The sequence below is a fragment of the Cynocephalus volans genome, chromosome 4 (genome assembly GCF_027409185.1).
Source record: "Cynocephalus volans isolate mCynVol1 chromosome 4, mCynVol1.pri, whole genome shotgun sequence".
Taxonomy (NCBI): Eukaryota; Metazoa; Chordata; class Mammalia; order Dermoptera; family Cynocephalidae; genus Cynocephalus; species Cynocephalus volans.
In genome coordinates, this window is record NC_084463.1 from 163,106,117 (window position 1) to 163,124,804 (window position 18,688).

Sequence of the window (18,688 nt, forward strand, 5' to 3'; positions counted from 1 at the left end):
TGTCACAGAGACCCTCGGGTCACTTGTATTTGTATCTGGCCATTTGTGATTTATATCTGGGGTGGTTAGTTGCAAGAAAGGCACTGGGGAGCCCGTGATGTGTGAGGAATGCGTTGTAATGTGGCCTGGGCGAGCCCTTCACCTTAGGGGACGTCAGTCTTCTTGTCCGTGACGTGCGGTGTGCCAAGCTGGGGTCTCCGCCGTTCCAGGGTTCCACAGTGCCTCTGTCCAGCCTCTGCCAGTGCCTCCTGTTCAGTTTTACTTTTGTGTTTTTCATTTTGCTTTTGCCTCTAGGCCAGCACCTTTCAAAATGCGTTCCCTGGGTCGAAACTAAAAAATGTTCTGGATCAGATACATTTGGGAAATCCTGGGTGATGGGAATTGAACTAGGACTTCTTGGAGCCTTTAAAATGGTAATTATGCTCCAGGCTATGTCCCCCTCTCCCTAGGCACCTTTTACCTGATGGGAAGAGAGGGCAGGTTATGGACAAGGCTGGCTGAGCCAATCATGCCTAAGCTGACACGTGACATCGCCAGCACTGTTGTTTTCTGTCACCATTGCTTTGGTCTGGCTTCTTCACAGTGTCAAGTCTGGGCTGTGTGGAATGACCCTGTGTCGTGTCTGAGTCTAAAGCCAAAGTAAGCTCATGGTCACTCTAGTTAAGAAATTGGGTGAGATTTGTCTACTTTTACATTCTTTGAGGTGCTTGTCGGTTGCTCTTTGGATTTTTTCCCCTCAAATGGATTGCGTGGGTCCAGTCTTTAGGGCAATGTGTGGCACGGGGAGAGGTCGTGGGCGGAGAAGCAGGTAGGATGGGAGTGCGGGCCCTGCCCCCGCCTCTTCAGCCTGAGCTGCGTGGCCATGGCCGTGAGCTGCTGCCTGCGGAGCTCAGAGTCCTCGTCTACTTAGAGGACAAGTGTGGCTGTGAGGACAAGTCGGGTTTAAGGTAGAGGGTGGCGAGCACCCAGCAGGTCCCCAGCAGATGCTAGTTTCTTCCTCTGCCTTCTCCCTCTAGGGTCAGCTGTCCGTGTGGGAGGTGGGCCAGGGGCCAGCTGCTGGGGAACTGGCTTCAGTTGAGAAAAGGTGGCTGGGACTTTTGGGGTCTGGGACCTCAGTGAGAATCTGATAGCCAACCCTGGAGGTGTCCTGGGCTGGGAGTGACCATCTGGTGGGTGAGAATTTGGGGCACACAATCACTTCTGCAAGGGGCCTAGATCACCTGGGACCCTCAAAGTGGGGGCTGCTCACAGTGGGAAACCCAGCTGGCCGTGGGATGCCCTGACTATCACTCAGGGCCCCTCGGCAGACACACGATGGGCCTGTATTGGGTTCTGGGCCTCTGCTTGTCTCCCAGGACTTTTCAGAGTGGCTGAGCCCAACCTCTGCCCAGGTCCGAGAACAGCTGCCTCCCGTCCTGTCCTCTGCACGCACATCCTCCCGCCTGTCCCAGGCCTTGGTGGCCCCCTGTCAGGGCCACAGACCCCTACTCTGTGGAGAAAAAGCGGGGACCTGCCAACCCATCTCCCTGTTTAGTGAGGACCAGGAGGCCCCTTTTTTCTGTCCCTCTGTGCTCGAAGGTGTCTGAAACAAGCGACATCATTCTCTTTTTATCTTTTGCAAGTGATTTCTGATTTCCTGCTCCACCCCCAAACCCGCCTCCTGTATGTTTCCTGCTTCCCTGACCTTTGAAATGTGGTCCCTGCTCGGGAAACTTGCCTGGACCTCAAAGTTCATTACTGCCTTCCTCTGGGGTTGTGTGTGTGCGTGCGATGTGCGCTTCCTCTGGGGTAGTGTGTGTGCGTGCGATGTGCGCTTCGTGGGCATGCGTATGTGTGTCGACCATGAGTGTGAGTTGTGAGTGAGCGTGCAAGCGTGTGTTAGGATGAGAGAGCATTGGATGAGCTGTGGTGGGAGCTGAGGCTGGGGAGGCACTGGGAGCCGGGTGGGTGCAAGGCGGGTGTGGGGAGGGGCGCAGCGTCCAGTGGCCAGCCTGGGAGAGGGAAGGTGGGGACCAAGTGTGCAGAGGTAGCCTTATTCTGCGGCCAGTGATGGGCACAGACCTTGGTAGTTCAGTTCCATGAAGAATGTCCACAACTCACTGTGTCAGCCCAGGTCAGGAGTAGAATTTGCAGGGCTCCAGAAGGTTCCTCCTGCTGCCTCCCAGCGTCCACCCGCCTCCCCTGTCCCGGAAGGTACCAGTCTTCTGGCTTCTGCAGCCAGGCTTGGTTTTGTCTCTTCCTGAGCTCCCCACTTCTGTGGTCGTCAGAAAAACTCTTTTATGATCCAAGCAGCCTTGGTTTGGGAAGAGGCAGACTATCCTTTGGAACAGGTTATAGTTGAAAGCCAGCCCTGGCTACATCTGTTCTGGACTTGAAGCAGGACATGGTATTTATTATTGTTAGGCAAATGTCAGCAGCTCACACCACCCATCTCGATTGTGACAGCACCTGGAATGGAAAGGGTGGATCCAGGGCCAGTGCTGGGGGCACCCATTTCCCCAGCAGCTGGTGCCTGCTCTGCACCAGGGCCCTGTTGGGTGGCATCAGCCCAGAAGACATGAGGTGTGGTCTCTGCCAGGTGATGGTACAGATGACATGCTCAGGGGAGGCAGGCTAAGCTGGGCAGCCTCACGGAGGACACAGGCTTTCACCTGGGTCCTGGGGCCATGTCACATTTGGCCAAGTGTTCATCAGCCAGACATAGAGACCAGGGAGGGTTTTCTGAAGGCGAGAATGGTTAAAGGTATGGAGGGGGCCAGAGTGGCATCTGCTGGAGACCTGGTCTACTCTGGTGGGGGTGGGGTCCATGTAGAGGAGCCTTGGAGACTGCTGCCAGGGAGAGGGGCCGGGAGAGGAATTTGGGGATGTTCCCTGGCCTAGTGGGTCCTGAGGTGGGTGGATGGATGGATTGGGGGGTTGGGGAGGGCTATAGACAGCTCAGCCAAGGTGGGGTGGGGTGAACAGACCCACCCTGAGGTGTTTGGAGATGCTATCAAGGATCCTATTCCAGCCTGAGTTTGCTGAGCTTTCCATAAAAGGCAGAACATCTGCTTGGTTAAAGGAAACCAAAGATTTTATTATTGTTGTAAATGTCAAGTCCCTCATTTAGAATATTTAGACAACTGCAGAATTGTGTCACTGAGTCGAGCTTATCTTCGTTGGATAAAAGCCCTAGCGAAAACATGAAATTCTTTTTGCTAGAATTGTGGTCATCGTAGTTGCACGAGGGTTCAAGTGTCCAAGGTCACCCCAGTGGGAGAGAAGTGCAGACATTGTGCACCCACTGTGAGCCGGGTGCAGGGGAGTGAAAGGGGGGGGCTGGGGAAGGTCCCTGGCTCCATGGAACTGTCTACACGTAAGTGAGTTTGGGTGTCTTCTACCGTCACTAAGAAAGCTCCACGAGAAGCTACGGTATGGTTCTGCCGAGAATGTTGCTAATGGCACAGCAGTGAATGTTCTCAGGCACTTGGAGATGCCTGAACTTTGTTCTTGGCAAACAAATGCTTGGTTCTTGGACTCGCACTTGGCCTTGGAGAGGATGGACCTAACCTTGCTGAGCTCAGAATGCGGGAGACTAGTTCACCTGTACTTTTGGGGACTGCACAGATTTCTCCTTGGTCCCCGTCATTTCAGCCAGATCAGTGCTTTTCAGACATTTCCTCATAGAGGGGAAATAGAACTTCCCAGCTTTGGGATGGGGAGGCTTCCGGGTAGCCTTAAACATTGCCCCTTCCCCAATCCAAGTGTCTTTGAAGTTTGACGTTTATCAGAGAATTCATGGGTATTTTGCCGACTCTCTCTGTTATAGCCATGCTAGTTTTATTTTTTTAATTTGAATTTTATATAAAATGCATAAGGTTATATCTGAGAAATAATGTGCAAGACCTATATGCAAAAATAATACTAATAATAAAATTTTACAGAAACACATTAAAGAGAACTGAAATAAATGGTCATGGGTAGGAAGACAATACCATGGAGATGTCAGTTTCCTCCAAATTGATCTACAGTTTCATTCAGTTCCCAACAGTGGTCTTCCCTTCCTGTCCTCCTGACGCTTCCCGGTGCAGAAATGTGGGTGCCTGGCATTTGAAGAAGTGCAGCGGTGAGGGGTGCTGCGTAGAGGCGCCAGGCATGACGTGGGCTGGCGTCCCCAGCATCTGGAGGCAAGGTGGGAGGGATTCCAGCAGGGGCAGGCAGCAGAGGCGACTGGAGCGGGTGGGAGCTCGATTATGTTGGGCAAATTAATAAATGAAGTGAGCAAATAAGCAAACATGTTGACAGTACAAAAGCCAGGTTTCTTACTTTGGAGAAGGTACTTACAAACTTAGAAAGGGGAAGACTGGAAAGAACCCTGGGGCAGTGTTTAAAATTGCAAGTTCTGCCATGAACTCATGGATTTTTACATACACATATGCAGAAATAGAGAAGTGGTTATAGATGTGTGAAAGTCCTGGTCGATTCTTCTTCTTCTTATTATTATTTTATTCTTTAAAGATGACTGGTAAGGGGATCTTAACCCTTGGCTTGGTGTTGTCAGCACCACACTCTCCCAAGTGAGCTAACCGGCCATACCTATATGGGATCCGAACCCGTGGCCTTGGTGTTATCAGCACCACACTCTCCCAAGTAAGCCATGGGCCGGCCCCTCGTCAATTCTTATTTGAGGTAGTTATGGTCGGTTCTTGTTATTTGAGGTAGTTATGCTCTGTAAAGTCACTGTGAACACTGAATTATTGAATGGTGACCCACTGCTCCTAGGGGAAACACAGGGTTAGGTTCCTGCGAGCCTCTGGTCACAACATTTTTGTCAGCTGATCAATACATACCCTTCTCATATGTGTTTCTTTTTAAAGATACCTCATTTATTATGTACTGTCCATTCATTAGCATTGCACTCATGGCCAGCAGCACTGTATCTCATGCCTGAAAGAAGCCCATCTAACTCAGGTGTTTTCTCCATAAGGTGCATACAGCCTCTTGCTCTTATAAACTACAGTGGGGGGAGGGGGAGGGCGTTTTAAACAGCTAAATTGCCCACAGAAGCACAAAAATGTGAAAAGCAAGGCACTAGCTAGACTGGGAAAAGATTGTTTCTGTGCAGTATGGAAGCTGAAATGAGGGCAGAGTGATGTCCTCTCGTACGACCTCAGCTGGGAGCATGCTGTTGGCGACTTAGTTTTTTTGCAGCTCTGCACATCTGTGAATGATTGTGAAAGTGCCGGGAGTGCTGATTTGGGGGTTATAATAAATCTTAGCCCGTAGGCAAACTCTCCAACGTGGAATCTGGGAATATTGAAGGTGGACTGCATGCATGTGTCCTCGCTGTGTCAGCTGGGAGGGCTAGAAGCAGTGGCCCCAATGGCAGTGAGCACACCAGCGCCCAGGGTGTGGTCTCTAAGTCCCATTCTTCACCAAAGGGAACCAGAGCTCCTCAGTGAAAGGGCTGAGTCTAGGTCTGGGGCAGGGAAAGGTAGAAGATGGGCCTGGGACATCATCTTGTGTCAGAAAGTAAATCATCAAGGAATGATGGAGACTGCCTAAAGGACACAAGAGCCAGCTTAAGGTGACTTTCACTGTCCAGGTGTAGGGAAATTTGAACCCCGAAATAAATAACATTGGATTCTAACTCATTTAATAACATAGGAATCGGTGAGTCTACATGGACTTAAATAAAGGAATCAATAGCATGTTATGGACATACCTTAATGACAACACATTTAAAACAAAGTCTTGGGGCTCTAGCTGTACTTGTAAGTCATTCTTTTCAGTAGCTCGTGATGTTCCATAATGTTACCATACTGTATGTTTGCATTTGTTCGTATTATTGTTTCTAATTGTAAAATACGCATAACATAAAACTTACCACCTTAACCACTTTTTTTTTTTTTTTTGTCGTTTTTTTTTTTCGTGACCGGCACTCAGCCAGTGAGTGCACCGGTCAGTCCTATATAGGATCCGAACCCGCGGCGGGAGCGTCGCTGCGCTCCCAGCGCAGCACTCTACCAAGTGCGCCACGGGCTTGGCCCTCACCTTAACCACTTTTAAGTACACTTCAGTGGCATTAAGGACAGTCACGCTGCCGTGCAACCACCACCACCATCTGTCTCCCACCGTAATTTAATAAACTATTAAAACCAGACTTTCGCGACCACAGATAGTAGCGCAGTAATAGTGTATCATTGTATGTCTATTTGTCCTGCTGGTTAAACTGTGATATGTGTGCTTTTCCTTATTTGTTAAAAATCTTTAAATAAAATGCCTTTAAAAATCCCAACATCACTTTTTGTGTAACTCGGAAAGCTGATTCTGAAATGTGTCAGGGGGTCTAACGGGCCCAGAGCGGCTGGGATGTTTCTGGAGGAGCTGGATCAGGAGGGACTGCTCTCCCAGAAGCCAGGGCTGGTCAGGGAGCCCTACCTCGGGCATGTAGTGCTGTGCAGGGTGGACAAACAGGCCACGAGAACAGGAGAGCGAGACTGGAGGCAGACCCAGGCGGGCGTGGAAGCGTGGCGCCTGGCGGAACTCTTGTCCTGGGGGCAGGGGTGTGAGAAGGTGTGCAGGGTGGTAGTGTGAATGCTCCCATTGAGGAACTCGGGCTAGCAGGTACCCAGAGCCGTGTCAGGTGTCAGGGAAGTTGGCTGTGAGCCACCGTGAGTAGAGACAGTTGACCTGACCGCGTGGTTGCACTTGGTGTCGGGCCTGTGCGTGCTCAGTCTTTGCCAACTTGTGTTCATCCTTCGAGGCTCTAGTCTCCCTCCTCCAGGGAGTCAGCCAGGTCCACCCACAACTGGCTTTTCCTCCTCCGGGAAAATTTCCTGGTCCACCCACAGCCAGCTCTTCCTCTTCTGGGTCCAGGCACCTCCTGTCCATGTCACTCTTTCTACCTTTTCTTATTCCTCAGGTGCTTGTTTAACAGTGTGTGTGAGTGTGCACGTGCACGTGTGTGTGTGTGTATGTCCTGCTCAGCTGAAAACATGGGCTCCTCCAGCGTGGGCCCATGGTGTCTTCCATCTCTTGGCCTCTCCCGTAGCGCTGGTGCTGGACAAAGGATCATTCGTGAGTGATAAACCCGTAGCGTGTGTCCAGGCCCTGGCCTGCTCCAGTGAGCAGTTGGAGGCCCAATGTAATGCTTGGTGAATATAAATAAGGCATGTACTAAAAATGTTGCTTATTTTGGTATAGTAGCAAAGGATTGGATTACCTTGAATTGAGTCTTGTTTGGTGTAACCATGTAAACAGTGTAAAATATAGGCTATTGGAATGGAAGCCCAGACATCTGTTATGAATTCTATATATAAATATTGGATATGCTTACATGGGTTAAAATGGGATTGTTGGCACTTGGGTTTTCAGACTCCTGATTCTACTGTGGGAGGGAGTGTAAACTGATCACGGGTCCTGGTACCCAAAGGCAGGAGGGGTGAGAGCTGCCTTTTCTCTGACATTGATTTGCCAGGGGTCCTGGGAACAGCAGACACGGATCCATCCTGGAGAAAGATCTGAATTATCTGCTCTCATGGTGGTGGTGGTGGGGGGCATTGTGGGAGTCCCGAATTCGTGCAGAGAAGGGCTGCCTCAATCCCTGATAATCTGCACCTGATTAAACCACCTGGGAAACCGGGGCAGACAAAGGAGACGTGCCGTGGAGGGAGTTCAGCCTGTTCAGCATGCAGCAATACTTTGTAAAAAATTATTTTCATTGAGGAGAAATTCTTATAACATAAAAGTAACTATTTTAAAGTGAACAATTGAGTGGCATTTATTGCATTGACAGTGTTGTGTAGCCACCATTTCTGTCTAGGTCAGGAACATTTCCATCACCCCAAAAGGAGACTCTGCACCCGTGAAGTGGTTGCTTCCCATATCCCACTTCCCAGCTTCTGCAACCGTTAATCTCCTGTGTCTGGATTTCTCTGTTCTGGACATTTCATAAAAATGGAATCATCCAATGTGGTCTTTTGTGTCTGGCTTCTCTCCACACAGTGTTTTTAAGGTGTATGCATGTTGTAGCACGTGTCAGTGTGTCGTTCCTTTCCATGGCTGAGTGATGTTCCCTTGTGTGGATAGACCACATCTTGTTGATCCAGTCATCAGGTGGGGGACACTTGGGCTGTTTCCACCTTTTGGCTATTGTGAATTCTGCTGTGAACATGCATGTACATGTATTTGTTTCAGTGCCAGTGTTCAGTTCTTTGTGGGTATATGTGCAGGAGTGGAATTGCTGGGTCTTGTGATAATTTTCTGTGTAACTTTTTGAGGAATTGCCCAGCTGTTTTCCACAGCAACCACAGGTGCCTTTTAAGAGTGCAATCGGTCCTCCATATCTGCAGGAGATTTGTTCCAGGACCTCACAGATATCAAAACCTACAGATGCTCAAGTCCTTTATATAAAGTGGTGTAGTAGGTTGGCCCTCTGGATCATCGGATTTCTGTCTGCAGTTGAATCCACGAATATGGGAGGACTGACTGTAGATATTTCCTGCTTTATAAATGAAGAAACCAAGGCTCAGAGGGGAGATGAAGTCTTGCCCTAAATCTCAGAGCTGTGAGCCAGGCTGGGATTTGAACCCAGGCCCGGAGACTGAGTTGATGTGCTTTGCTTTGTGGCATAGCTGGCCTAGGGCTGGATGCATGAAACATTTAATTAACGAAAACCGCTACCATAGCCCCGGCTGTTATTTATTGAGTGTTGAAGATGTGCTGCTACTGGGCTGAGCCTTTATATGAATTGTCCTGTTTATACCTCACAGCCTCTGATGTGGAGGTGCAGTAATTACCCCCATTGCACGGACAGGATGTTGAAGTTAGAGAGGGCGAGAGATTTTGCCTGGGCCAGGTCTGAGCCAGGCTGCTCACTTCGGAGTCCTGCTCTGAGTGGTCACCCTGGGTGGGCTCCAGAACTCCCACTTTGAAGGGTTGAATTGGTCCTTTTGCCTTTGTGATTTACGGTCCTGAAAATAAAAATTTACACACATAGCTTCATAGCAACATAAACAGAATTTGGAGTTAAATCATAAAAAAATTTGTATTTGCCAGTATGTTGCTCGTATGAGACTCTCTACCAAAGAAAATCATCTGTCCTTTTTCAGTCTTTGTCCCCAGCTAGCACTTTCTCATAACTGCAACTCTAGTACATGTCAGTTTATGGTTACATTGTGTGTGTGTGGTTTTTGTTTTTTATTTAACATGTTAAACATTTTCTGATGTTACCATAATCACTTTATTACTTTAATAAACAACTTTTCCACTGAGACAGTCATGTTACCCCGATATTGTAAATCTTTTATTTTTTATTTCTTAGCTATTACAAATAAAGCTGCAGCAAATATTATAACTAGGACCTTTTCTTTCTTTCGGATGTTCCTTGGGATAAATTCCTGCAAGGGCAATCCCCAGGGAGAGGGCTTAAACCTCTTATGGTCCTTACAACAGTTGCCATGGTGTTTTCTGCAAGGTTCCTTGTGGAGTCCATGGCCACCGGACTGACAGTTTGGAGTGTGGCGGTGGCCGGGCCGGCAGCTCCAGCGCTCAGCCTGTCCACCCTCCCCTGGCCTCAGGTGTCTGATGCAGCCCCCAAAGACCCCCAAGCCCTGCTGCCTCTGTACATTCTCCATTACATCCTTTCTTCCTGAGATTCCTTCTTTCCACTGCCCCAAGCTTAGGCCAGAGGTCAGCAGGTCGTCATGGGGTACTCAGGGTGGGTCAAGACACCTTTCTGAGGTTACAGTCTCCTCGCCTGGGGGATGTGCAGCCGTGAGGCCTGACTCACTGGGGCTGGGAAATGAGAGGTCTGGGGTGTGTGGGAAGTTACCCGGCGGGAGGGAGCCCCCAGGACCAGCGCTGCCATCCTCCACCCTTGCACACCCCGCCTCTTGAGCTTCCACCCCAGGACCTTTGCACTGCTCCGTGGCTCCCTTTCTCTCCATGAGACCTGTCCTGACCCTCTTATGTGGAGTGCAACCCCCGCTCCATCCCCCTTCCCCATCTACAGTGTGTGTTCTGGGTTACTGCCCCTTTCTTATTTATTATTTTTATTGCTTGTTGGGCTGTTTCCCCCATTGGAATACAGGACCTTGGAGGCGGGTTCTTGATTCAGGCCTGTGTCCTGGGCGCCTAGGTGGGCCAGCTGGTGCTGGGCGCTCGGGAACATCCACGGCCAGCCCGTCCTGGTCTCAACCCTGTGTGTCTTTTTATCTTTGGCACGCTGCTTCCTGTAACTCCGTTCCTGAATATTCTCCTCTCTCTCTGCTCTTTCCTCTGCCTCCTGTCTGATCCAGCTCCTGTCCACATCCCCCTAACAGGGCTGGCTTCTTTCCCTTCAGAGAGGAGGGGATCTTGGAGCCTGGGTGGGGGCTGAGGGGGCCAGAGCAGCCAGTCATCACCAGGCCTGGAGAAGGGGAGGGGGCCGCCTGTGCCAGCTGGGGCAGGGTGGGGAGCCGCCCACACAGCGGCCCCCCCATGCACTGTGGGCCCCGGGGCCACCGCCTGGTCCTTCCAAAGGAAAACCAGTTCCCCAAGTGGTGGGGGAGTGATGTGGGTTCCTCTTAAAACTCAGGAATTAAGTGTGTGGTTGTTTCTAACGTTTTAGAAGCAGGAGCAGCTCCTGGAAAGCGCCTGCCGGCCTCCCCACAGTCTGTAGGTTGGGACTAGCACAGGAATTTAGAAACACCCCCCCTGGCCTTTGAAGAGCAAGTGCACCTGAACTGCCCAGAGTATAAACCGTCATGAAATGTGGTCTTTCCAGTTTGGGGAGAAGGAGCAGAGCAGAGCTGGGGTTTTCTTCCTGGGGCAGCTTCCAGGAGCTCCCCGCCTCCCTTGCTGGGCTGGCCCAGGGAGGCTTTGCTGCCCCTGGGACACCTGCCCTTGCCAGTGCTAACCCTCCTGCCGTGGAGACTTGTGTCTGTAGGAACCTCTGGCCTCAGAGTCCCTTGGGCCAGCCTGATGATGCTCCCGCCTGAGCCTTGTCCCTCACCTGCCTGAACACCTGGGCTCGCTTCCTCCCTCTTGTTGCCCAGGGCAGCTAAGTTAGAGTAGAAAGCTCCACGTCCCAGTCCTTCTTGCTTTAGCAGGGAGTTCTTGGGCTGGGTCCACCCTGGTGTGGGAACTTCACAGGGCCTTGGTGACAGCACTGTGTGTGTGTGTGTGTGTGTGTGTGTGTGTTTGCGTGTCTGTTTCTGTCTGTCTGTCTGTTTAGGGAGATGATCAGCTTCTTAAAGGACTTCATGACCTGCAGAAGGTTAAGAATCACAGCATGGAATTTTCAGCATGCCGGGATGGATCACGCCTGTGCTGGATAAGTGTGGGGGGGACCTGGCCACAGGGAACCTTGGGACAGCTGGGGCCTGATGAGCCTCGTACACAAAACGGGATTATTGGTAATCCCTGCTCTGGGTGGCCGGGATGATGAATGGGATCACTCTTGGGGAGCACCTAGGTGTGCTGTGGGGTATCTCTGTTGGTGGCAGCTTGGTCTGCTTGTGCCACATGTCCTCAGGATCCCGCACAACCCTCTTCCCTATGAAGGCCCCTCCTACCTCCAGTCTCCTCTGCTGCTTCCTTCTCTGAAGCTTCTGGACACTCTTGATCCTAGGTGTGACTCCTGTTCTCTCACTGCCTTCCTTGCAGCTGGTGTCAGACCTTTAGGTGGGTCCTGGTGGCCAGACCTCCTGGCAGCGGGCGTTACTGCTCTTCCTAGTATGCCCAGGGCCTGAGGCAGGGGCCGGGACCCTTCTCACCTCTTGTCTTGAAGTCGGGGTACCCGTGGGCTGGGGGTGGTGATAGATGAAACTCAGACCCCCGCAGCCAGCATTCACTGAGCAGCTACTGCGACCATCCTGGACGAGCAGGTGGGCGCTCCTGGAGTGCACTGTCCCCTGGGATCGTTAGCATGTTGGGGAGGATTCTTGAGAGCAGCTGGGAGGGTGGACTTTAAGCAAGGAAACAGGGACAGTTCTATTTAAAATTTTCTAAGCCTTTTGTACACATACAGAAAAGTGGTGCCTTTGTACAGACTGAGTACAGCCGTGTAAGGAGCGCACGATGGAGTGTTCCAAAGCACCGAGGCCTTTGGTGCCCTGAAGACTTTGACCTTAACTGTGCAGGTTCCTCACTGCTAAGCCTCGTCTTCCCCTCTGTAAAGGGGCGTAATGCCACCCGAGGCCGAGCAGCGATGGGACCAGGGTTGTTCTGTGTGTGAACTGCAGAGAGCTGTCAGCCTTTGACCTCATGTTTTCTGTGCTGTCTGTTTGGACCTGTTTGCAGTAGGCAGGGGGTGAGATTTGGGGACCAGCGTTCTTTGCTGTGACCCTCTCCTCCTTGAGAGAGGTCAGAGTGCCCATTTCAGCCGCAGCTGTTACATCCCATTGTTTGATTTTCTTTCTTTAAAAAAATTGTTTTAATTGCGATAAAATACACATAACATAAAATTCACCATCTTAACCGTTTTAAGTGTACAGTTCAGTGGAATTAATATATTCATAATCTTGTGCAACCCCCCCCCCCCACCGTCCATCTCCAGAACTTTTTTTATCTTCTCCGACGAAACCTCTGTCCCCACTGAGCGCCAACTCCCCCTCTCCCTCCCCAGCCCCTGGCACCTGCCGCTCTCCTTTCTGTCTCAATGAATTTGACAGCTCTCGGGACCTCATATTAGTAGAGTCACACAGTATTTGTCCTTTTGTTTCACTGAGCGTCACATTGAGGTTCACGCGTGCTGTAGCGTGTGTCAGAATCTCCTTCTTTTCTAGTGCTGAACGTGCCATTGTGTGGACAGACTGTTTTGCTTCTCCGTTCATTTGTTGATGGTCACTTGGGTTGCTTGCACGCTGGGTGTACGCACATCTGCTTGAGACCCTGTTTTCAACTCTTTTTGGGTAGAGACCCAGACGTGGAATTATGGGATCCTATGGTAATTCTGTTTCTAACTGTTCGAGGAGCCTCCGTGCTGTTTTCCACCACAGCTGCACCTCCGATCTCTCCACCTCTGTGCCTGCATTTGCCGTCTTCTGGGTTTTTTTTTAGTAGTCATCCTAATGGGCACAAGGAGGTTTCTCATTGTAGTTTTGATTTGTATTTCCCTGATGATTAGTGATGTTGAACATCTTTCCATGTGCTTGTGGACCGTTGTATATCTTCTTGGGAGAAATGTCTATTCAGGTTTTTCCAGTTTTTAGTTAGGCTGATTGTTTTTTGGTTTTGGGTTTTTTTTTGGTGGCGGGCTGGTACAGCAATATGAGCCCTTGACCTTGGTGTTATTGGCGTCATGTTCTACCGAGCGAGCTAACCAGCCAGCTCTGATTGTTTTGTTGTTGGGTTTTAGGAGTTCTCTACATATCTGGATATTAATCCCTTATCAGGTATATGACTTGTAAATATTTTCTCCCATTATGTGCGTTGCCTTTTTACTCTGTCTTTTGATACATGAAATTTTAAAATTTCCACGACGTGCAGTTTGTCTGTTTTCTCATTTGCTGCCTGTGCCTTCCCACTGTTTGATTTTCACAATGTGCCTTCTTGCTACAAAGGACCGTAGACCTGATACAGTGGTGATGGTGATGGTGCGGGGTGGAGCCCCCGCTGTAGGTGTTGAAGACCTTGAGTCCTCCCCGTGCCCCCCCGTCCTGCGGAGAAGGTCACCTGGGAACAGGAGGAGCCAGGATTTGAGCTGGTGCTTGTCCTGGAAGCAGAGCCTGAGCTCTGAACCGTGTGCTCTGCTGCCTGGGGGGCCTCATCCCCTGTGTTCTGGCCTGGGTGCCCCTGGGGGGCCTCATAGAGGCTGCAAACCCTTTCTGGGCTGAAACAAAACTGACCGAACTAAATGCACAATTCGGATATGTGATTTTTGTTGCTTGAGTTTAATTTGTTTGGATTTCTATTTCAGAGGAACATGTTGGTGGGGGTAGGACTGTGGGGTTGGCTGGGCCCCCCATCTGCACAGAAGACCCCTGTTCATAGCCATGTGCTAAGATGGCTTTTTGGGGTGTTTGGGGCCAGCCTAGCTGAGCCCTGCCAGCAGCAGACATGGGCTGTGACCAGTGGAGCCCTCTGGAGGGGCCACCCCCATGCCCATGCCTCGTGTGGTTTCACGGTTTCTCTGGTGTGCAAGGGGGGATTGTTGGGCCCTCCTGGGCTGGCCTCTGAGGTCTGAGGCTTCTGGCAGGGTGATGGTCTCTAGGCCCCTCATGGTTCTCAATCAGCCCGTTGTGGGAGTGAGACGCTTGTCTGTGGGCTGAGGGCTCTGGGGCGGAGGAAGGGAGGGAACTGGCCTGCTGCAAGGCAGATCCGAGTGCTTGGGTGGGGTGGCAGACAGGGGAAGAGCAGAGCAGGTGAGCAGGAGGCCGGGCTGGGGAGCCTGACCTTGTTCCATGCGGCACTGGCACAGGGAGCTATTGAAGGTGTTTGAGCTGAGGAGTGAGTGGCATTCCAGGGTGACCCTTTAAGCTTGTTCATTGCGGTAGTGTCTAGGATCGGGGTGGGGGAGACAGGGAATGCAGAGGTGGATGGGAAGCGGAGGCCATGGTCCCAGAGAGGGGCCTTAGCTTGGACAGTGGTCATAGACTTGTAAGGGAACCTTTAGGATCTGTCCAGCCTGGGTTCCACATTTCAGGCTGTGCCAGGGGCTCTGAGCCATCTTTGTGCAGCATGGCTGGGGCTGTGTCCCCTTGCTCCCTCTCCTGTATCAGGCTGACACAGGGAATGTGGCCTCTCTGCAGAGCAGGGCAGGGCCCCTGCAGCCTCTGGAGGACCATGTGGCCTTGTCTATAGCATCAATATGTGAGCTGGTGGCATGGCAGGAAGAGTCACGTGCCTGGGAGGGACAAATAGCCACCTCTGTGCTCGTGTGGCAGTTGCTCAATAAATGGTAGCTGTCAATGAGTCCAGTAAGAAGACTGTTGGCTACATTGGAAGAGCCTCTGAGTGGTGTGGGCTGGGGCCTGCCTGTGCCCTGGGAGTGGAAGGAAGGAGCCGGAGGGAGGTCTCGGGCATGGGCGGGGCTGGTGCCAGGAGTGGTCCATGCACGTGCCCCCTGTCCTGGGGCAGTGTGCCCCTGCCCCGGCTCGGCCAGCGGTCCTCACGGTCTGCTTCTGCCCCACAGCCTCACCGCTCCTGCTGTTTGCCAACCGCCGGGACGTGCGGCTGGTGGACGCCGGTGGAGTCAAGCTGGAGTCCACCATCGTGGTCAGCGGCCTGGAGGACGCGGCCGCGGTGGACTTCCAGTTCTCCAGGGGAGCCGTGTACTGGACGGACGTTAGCGAGGAGGCCATCAAGCAGACCTACCTGAACCAGACGGGGGCCGCTGTGCAGAACGTGGTCATCTCCGGCCTGGTCTCGCCCGATGGCCTGGCTTGTGACTGGGTCGGCAAGAAGCTGTACTGGACGGACTCAGAGACCAATCGCATCGAGGTGGCCAACCTCAACGGCACGTCCCGGAAGGTCCTCTTCTGGCAGGACCTCGACCAGCCGAGGGCCATCGCCTTGGACCCCGCTCACGGGTAAACCCCGCAGCTGCTCCTGGTTCCCTGCGGTGGGTGGAGTGGGGTGGTGTCGTGGTTTCCCTCTTGTGTTTACTTGAGCCCAGGTTTCTTTTTCAGAGAAAATGTGGTACGCCTTTCAGAATTGTTGCTGTTGAGAATTATTTCCCCTTGATTTTCCATAATGATGTTTCTTTTTTAAACTTGCCTGTCCAAGGCAACCACTGTGGTCTGAACGGATTTGAGTGGTTAAGCCCCTTTGTCGTGCATGTAGGGTGGCCAGGGAAGTGCAGCTCTCAGGGGAGTTTATACCTTACACCCGTTTTATTGACTGCATGAGGTGAAAACAGGTTGAAAAAGTGCACCTCCTTGTCTGGAAGCAGAACTTGCTGGGGGTCTCTCTGGCCTGTTCTGGAAGCTGCTCTTTGTCCCCTTCTACTTCCTGGTCTGGCTGAGCTCACCTTGGCCCTTGAAGGCTCAGCCTGGCCACGAGTTCCAGGTGGGGAGCGTGTGAGTGGCGGTGACGCTAAGGACATGTGCACAGTTGGAGGCTGGAATGGAGAGGTGGTGGGGAGATGGCTGAGCTTCACTGGACAGCCAGGCCAGGCTCCTTCCAGACTTTTCTGAGTGGGGAGAAGAGTTTGCTTGGTCTCCCCTCGTTTCTGCTCTCATGGCCTGGGAGGGATACTGGGGCATGGCCCACACATCTCACCTGGGCTGCACCGAGCCTGGCCCTGCCCTGCCAGCAGCAGCCGACCTGCTGCCACGTCTGTCTAGTTCTGTGCCCATTCGGTTCAGTGGTCAGATGTCTTGAACAGGACTCGAGTTTTTCTTTCTTTTTTTTTTTTGCCTCGGGCCCTGTTGGAAGCACATTGCATGTTAGTTCATTTAGTGTCACCACAAGCCTCTGAGAAGTTCCAGCCTCAGCCGTACTAGCTGAGAAGCATGACATGGAGCTTCTGCAGGATTTGTCTAGATCTTCTAAGTTAGAAAGTTCCAGAAATGGGAAGTGCACCCAGGCCTCATAGCTGTTCCACATGCCAGCTTCCTCCCTGAGGTCAGGGGTCTGGAAGCTCTTCTCTTGGCTGTACCTGGCAGTGGGACTCCAGCTGAGCTCAGGATTGAAGACCCCTGGGCTCTAGTCCTGATGCCACCAACTTCCCATTACCCTGGCAGTGGCCTCCCCCTCCCAGGGGTGACACCAGCCACACTGCCTGTGAGCAGTAGCCTTGCAGTGAGGGGCTGGTCACTGGACTGTGCAGATGTCCCTGTGCCCACCTGGGATGGTTGGAACCAGGGCCAGCAGGGCGGGTCTGTCCCCGCCAAGGCTGGAGTCTGGGAGCTCAAGGAACAGGCCAGGCGAGGGGGCGTCATGGTGGCCGAGTTAACCTCTTTGCTTAGTGTGTTGACTGGGAAGCACACTGGGCTGGCTTCTGACATGTGTGGGAAGAGCTGAAGCCTTCTGGAACTTGGTCGGTTTGTGTAAAAGCCAAGTGTGTGCGAGTGTGTCTGAGCAACTTGGTGTGGGAGTGGGAGGGTGTGAGCCTCTCTGCATGTGAGTACGTGTGTATGAGCATGAGTATGTGTGTGCACACGTGCGTGCATGAGCGAGCATGTGCTTGTATGCACGAATGTGTTTGCCTGCACCAGTGTGTATGTGTGCGTGTGAATGAGTGTATATATGTGTGAATAGGTATGTATGCAAGTAGGTGGGTGTGTGTGTCATATGCACCAAGGGTGGGGTGGAGTGGTCCACATCTTTTGACTCCCTGAGGCCAGGCCAGAATGGCCTAGTGCCCCACTACCCGAGGAGCACCCCAGTCCTGCTTCCTGGGGGTGCCATGCTGGGCAGCCACCCGTCCCTGTAGGCCGCTCCCACCCCCTCCAAGTGGTCTGGCCATTCGCAGCTGGCTGTCTGCGGCTCCCCAGGGGCCAGGCTGCCTACCGGGCTGGGCTGTGTGCTGCTCACTGCGCAGTCTCCTTCTCAGACAGCTCCCCATGCTGCAGTGAGGCTGCAGGACTCCTGGAGTCTCAAGGCTACCTTCCTTGGAGGTGATGGTGGGGGTAGCAGCCTCCCTGGCTAAGGGGGGCATCCAGTGGGGACAGAGGCTGAGGGAGCAGCTGCCTGGAGAGCCCTAGCCCAGGCTGGCCCATGGCCTGTGCAGCAGCAGTGCCGTGGCCACCACCATGTCACTCCTGCTCCTGTCTTCCCTTCCTCCCCTCCTTTGCTCCTCCCCTCCTGGCATTGGACACTGTGGCTCCCTCACCTCCCAGCCGGGCATTCAGCAGATATCATGAGAGCTCGTGCCCCATTCTCCAGGCTGCAGGCACTGACCAGTCTGTGCCCTTCAGGCCCTTTCGCTGTACTGGGGGAGAAGACGATAAATGGATAGTGTGTCTGAGAGGGAGTATGCTGTGGGAGATATCAGACCTGGGCCTGAGGACAGGTAGGACGTGGCAAGGGCCACGGAGCGCAGGAGTCTGGGAAGGCCTCTGGGTGACTTTTGAGCAGAGACCTGAAGCAGATGGGGTGAGAATCATGAAGCTGTCTGGGGGAAGAGTATTTTAGGCAGAGGAAACAGCCAGTGCAAAGGCCCCGGGGTAGTTTGGGGCTGGGCCTGTCTGAGGGGCTATAGCCGAGTGAGGGAGAGAGCAGGGGGCATGAGATGTGGGAGGGGGCAGTGGAGGAGTCTCCTGCTCTGACTCATGTTTAAGGGGATGCTCCTGGTTGTTGGAGTGAGGGTAGGATTTGGGGTGAGTGGGGGTGGGAATCCTGTCAGTGGTTACTGCTGTGATCTTGGCAACAGGGCAGTGGCCTGGACCAGGGAGGTGGTGGGTGGGAGTGATGAGTGGCCAGATTTGGGATCCATTCTGAAGGCAGAACCAACTGGACTTGCAGACACTCTGCATATGGATGGGATAGAAAGACAAAGTCAAGGGTGGCGTGGTGCTGCTCTGTGCCAAGGGTCCTGCCTGTACAGAGGTATGACCATGTTGCACATCAGGAGAAAAACATCAAGAACAGTTTGTGGGTTCAATAAGTGTTAGCCATCATTATAACAAAAATACTCTTACCGCACCACCTAAATACAGTCTGCACCTGTGCAGTTTTCTCTTTTTGCTTCCTTGGGGCTTTTGCCATGTTGGTGGGGAAGTGCTTGGTGTTTGGTTGGGAGGTGCTTGGTGCTTGGTTGAGAGTTGCTGGTGCTCGGTTG

The 18,688-nt window shown here is 52.4% G+C and overlaps 1 protein-coding gene across 1 annotated transcript in view; it reads left to right on the forward strand.

The window, feature by feature from the left end:
- Positions 1–18,688, forward strand: part of LRP5 (LDL receptor related protein 5) — a 110,542-nt gene that overhangs the window by 19,683 nt on the left and 72,171 nt on the right. The window contains exon 2 of the mRNA XM_063092971.1: positions 15,098–15,494. Coding sequence (XP_062949041.1) covers positions 15,098–15,494 — 397 coding nt within the window. The remainder of the gene's footprint in view (positions 1–15,097; positions 15,495–18,688) is intronic.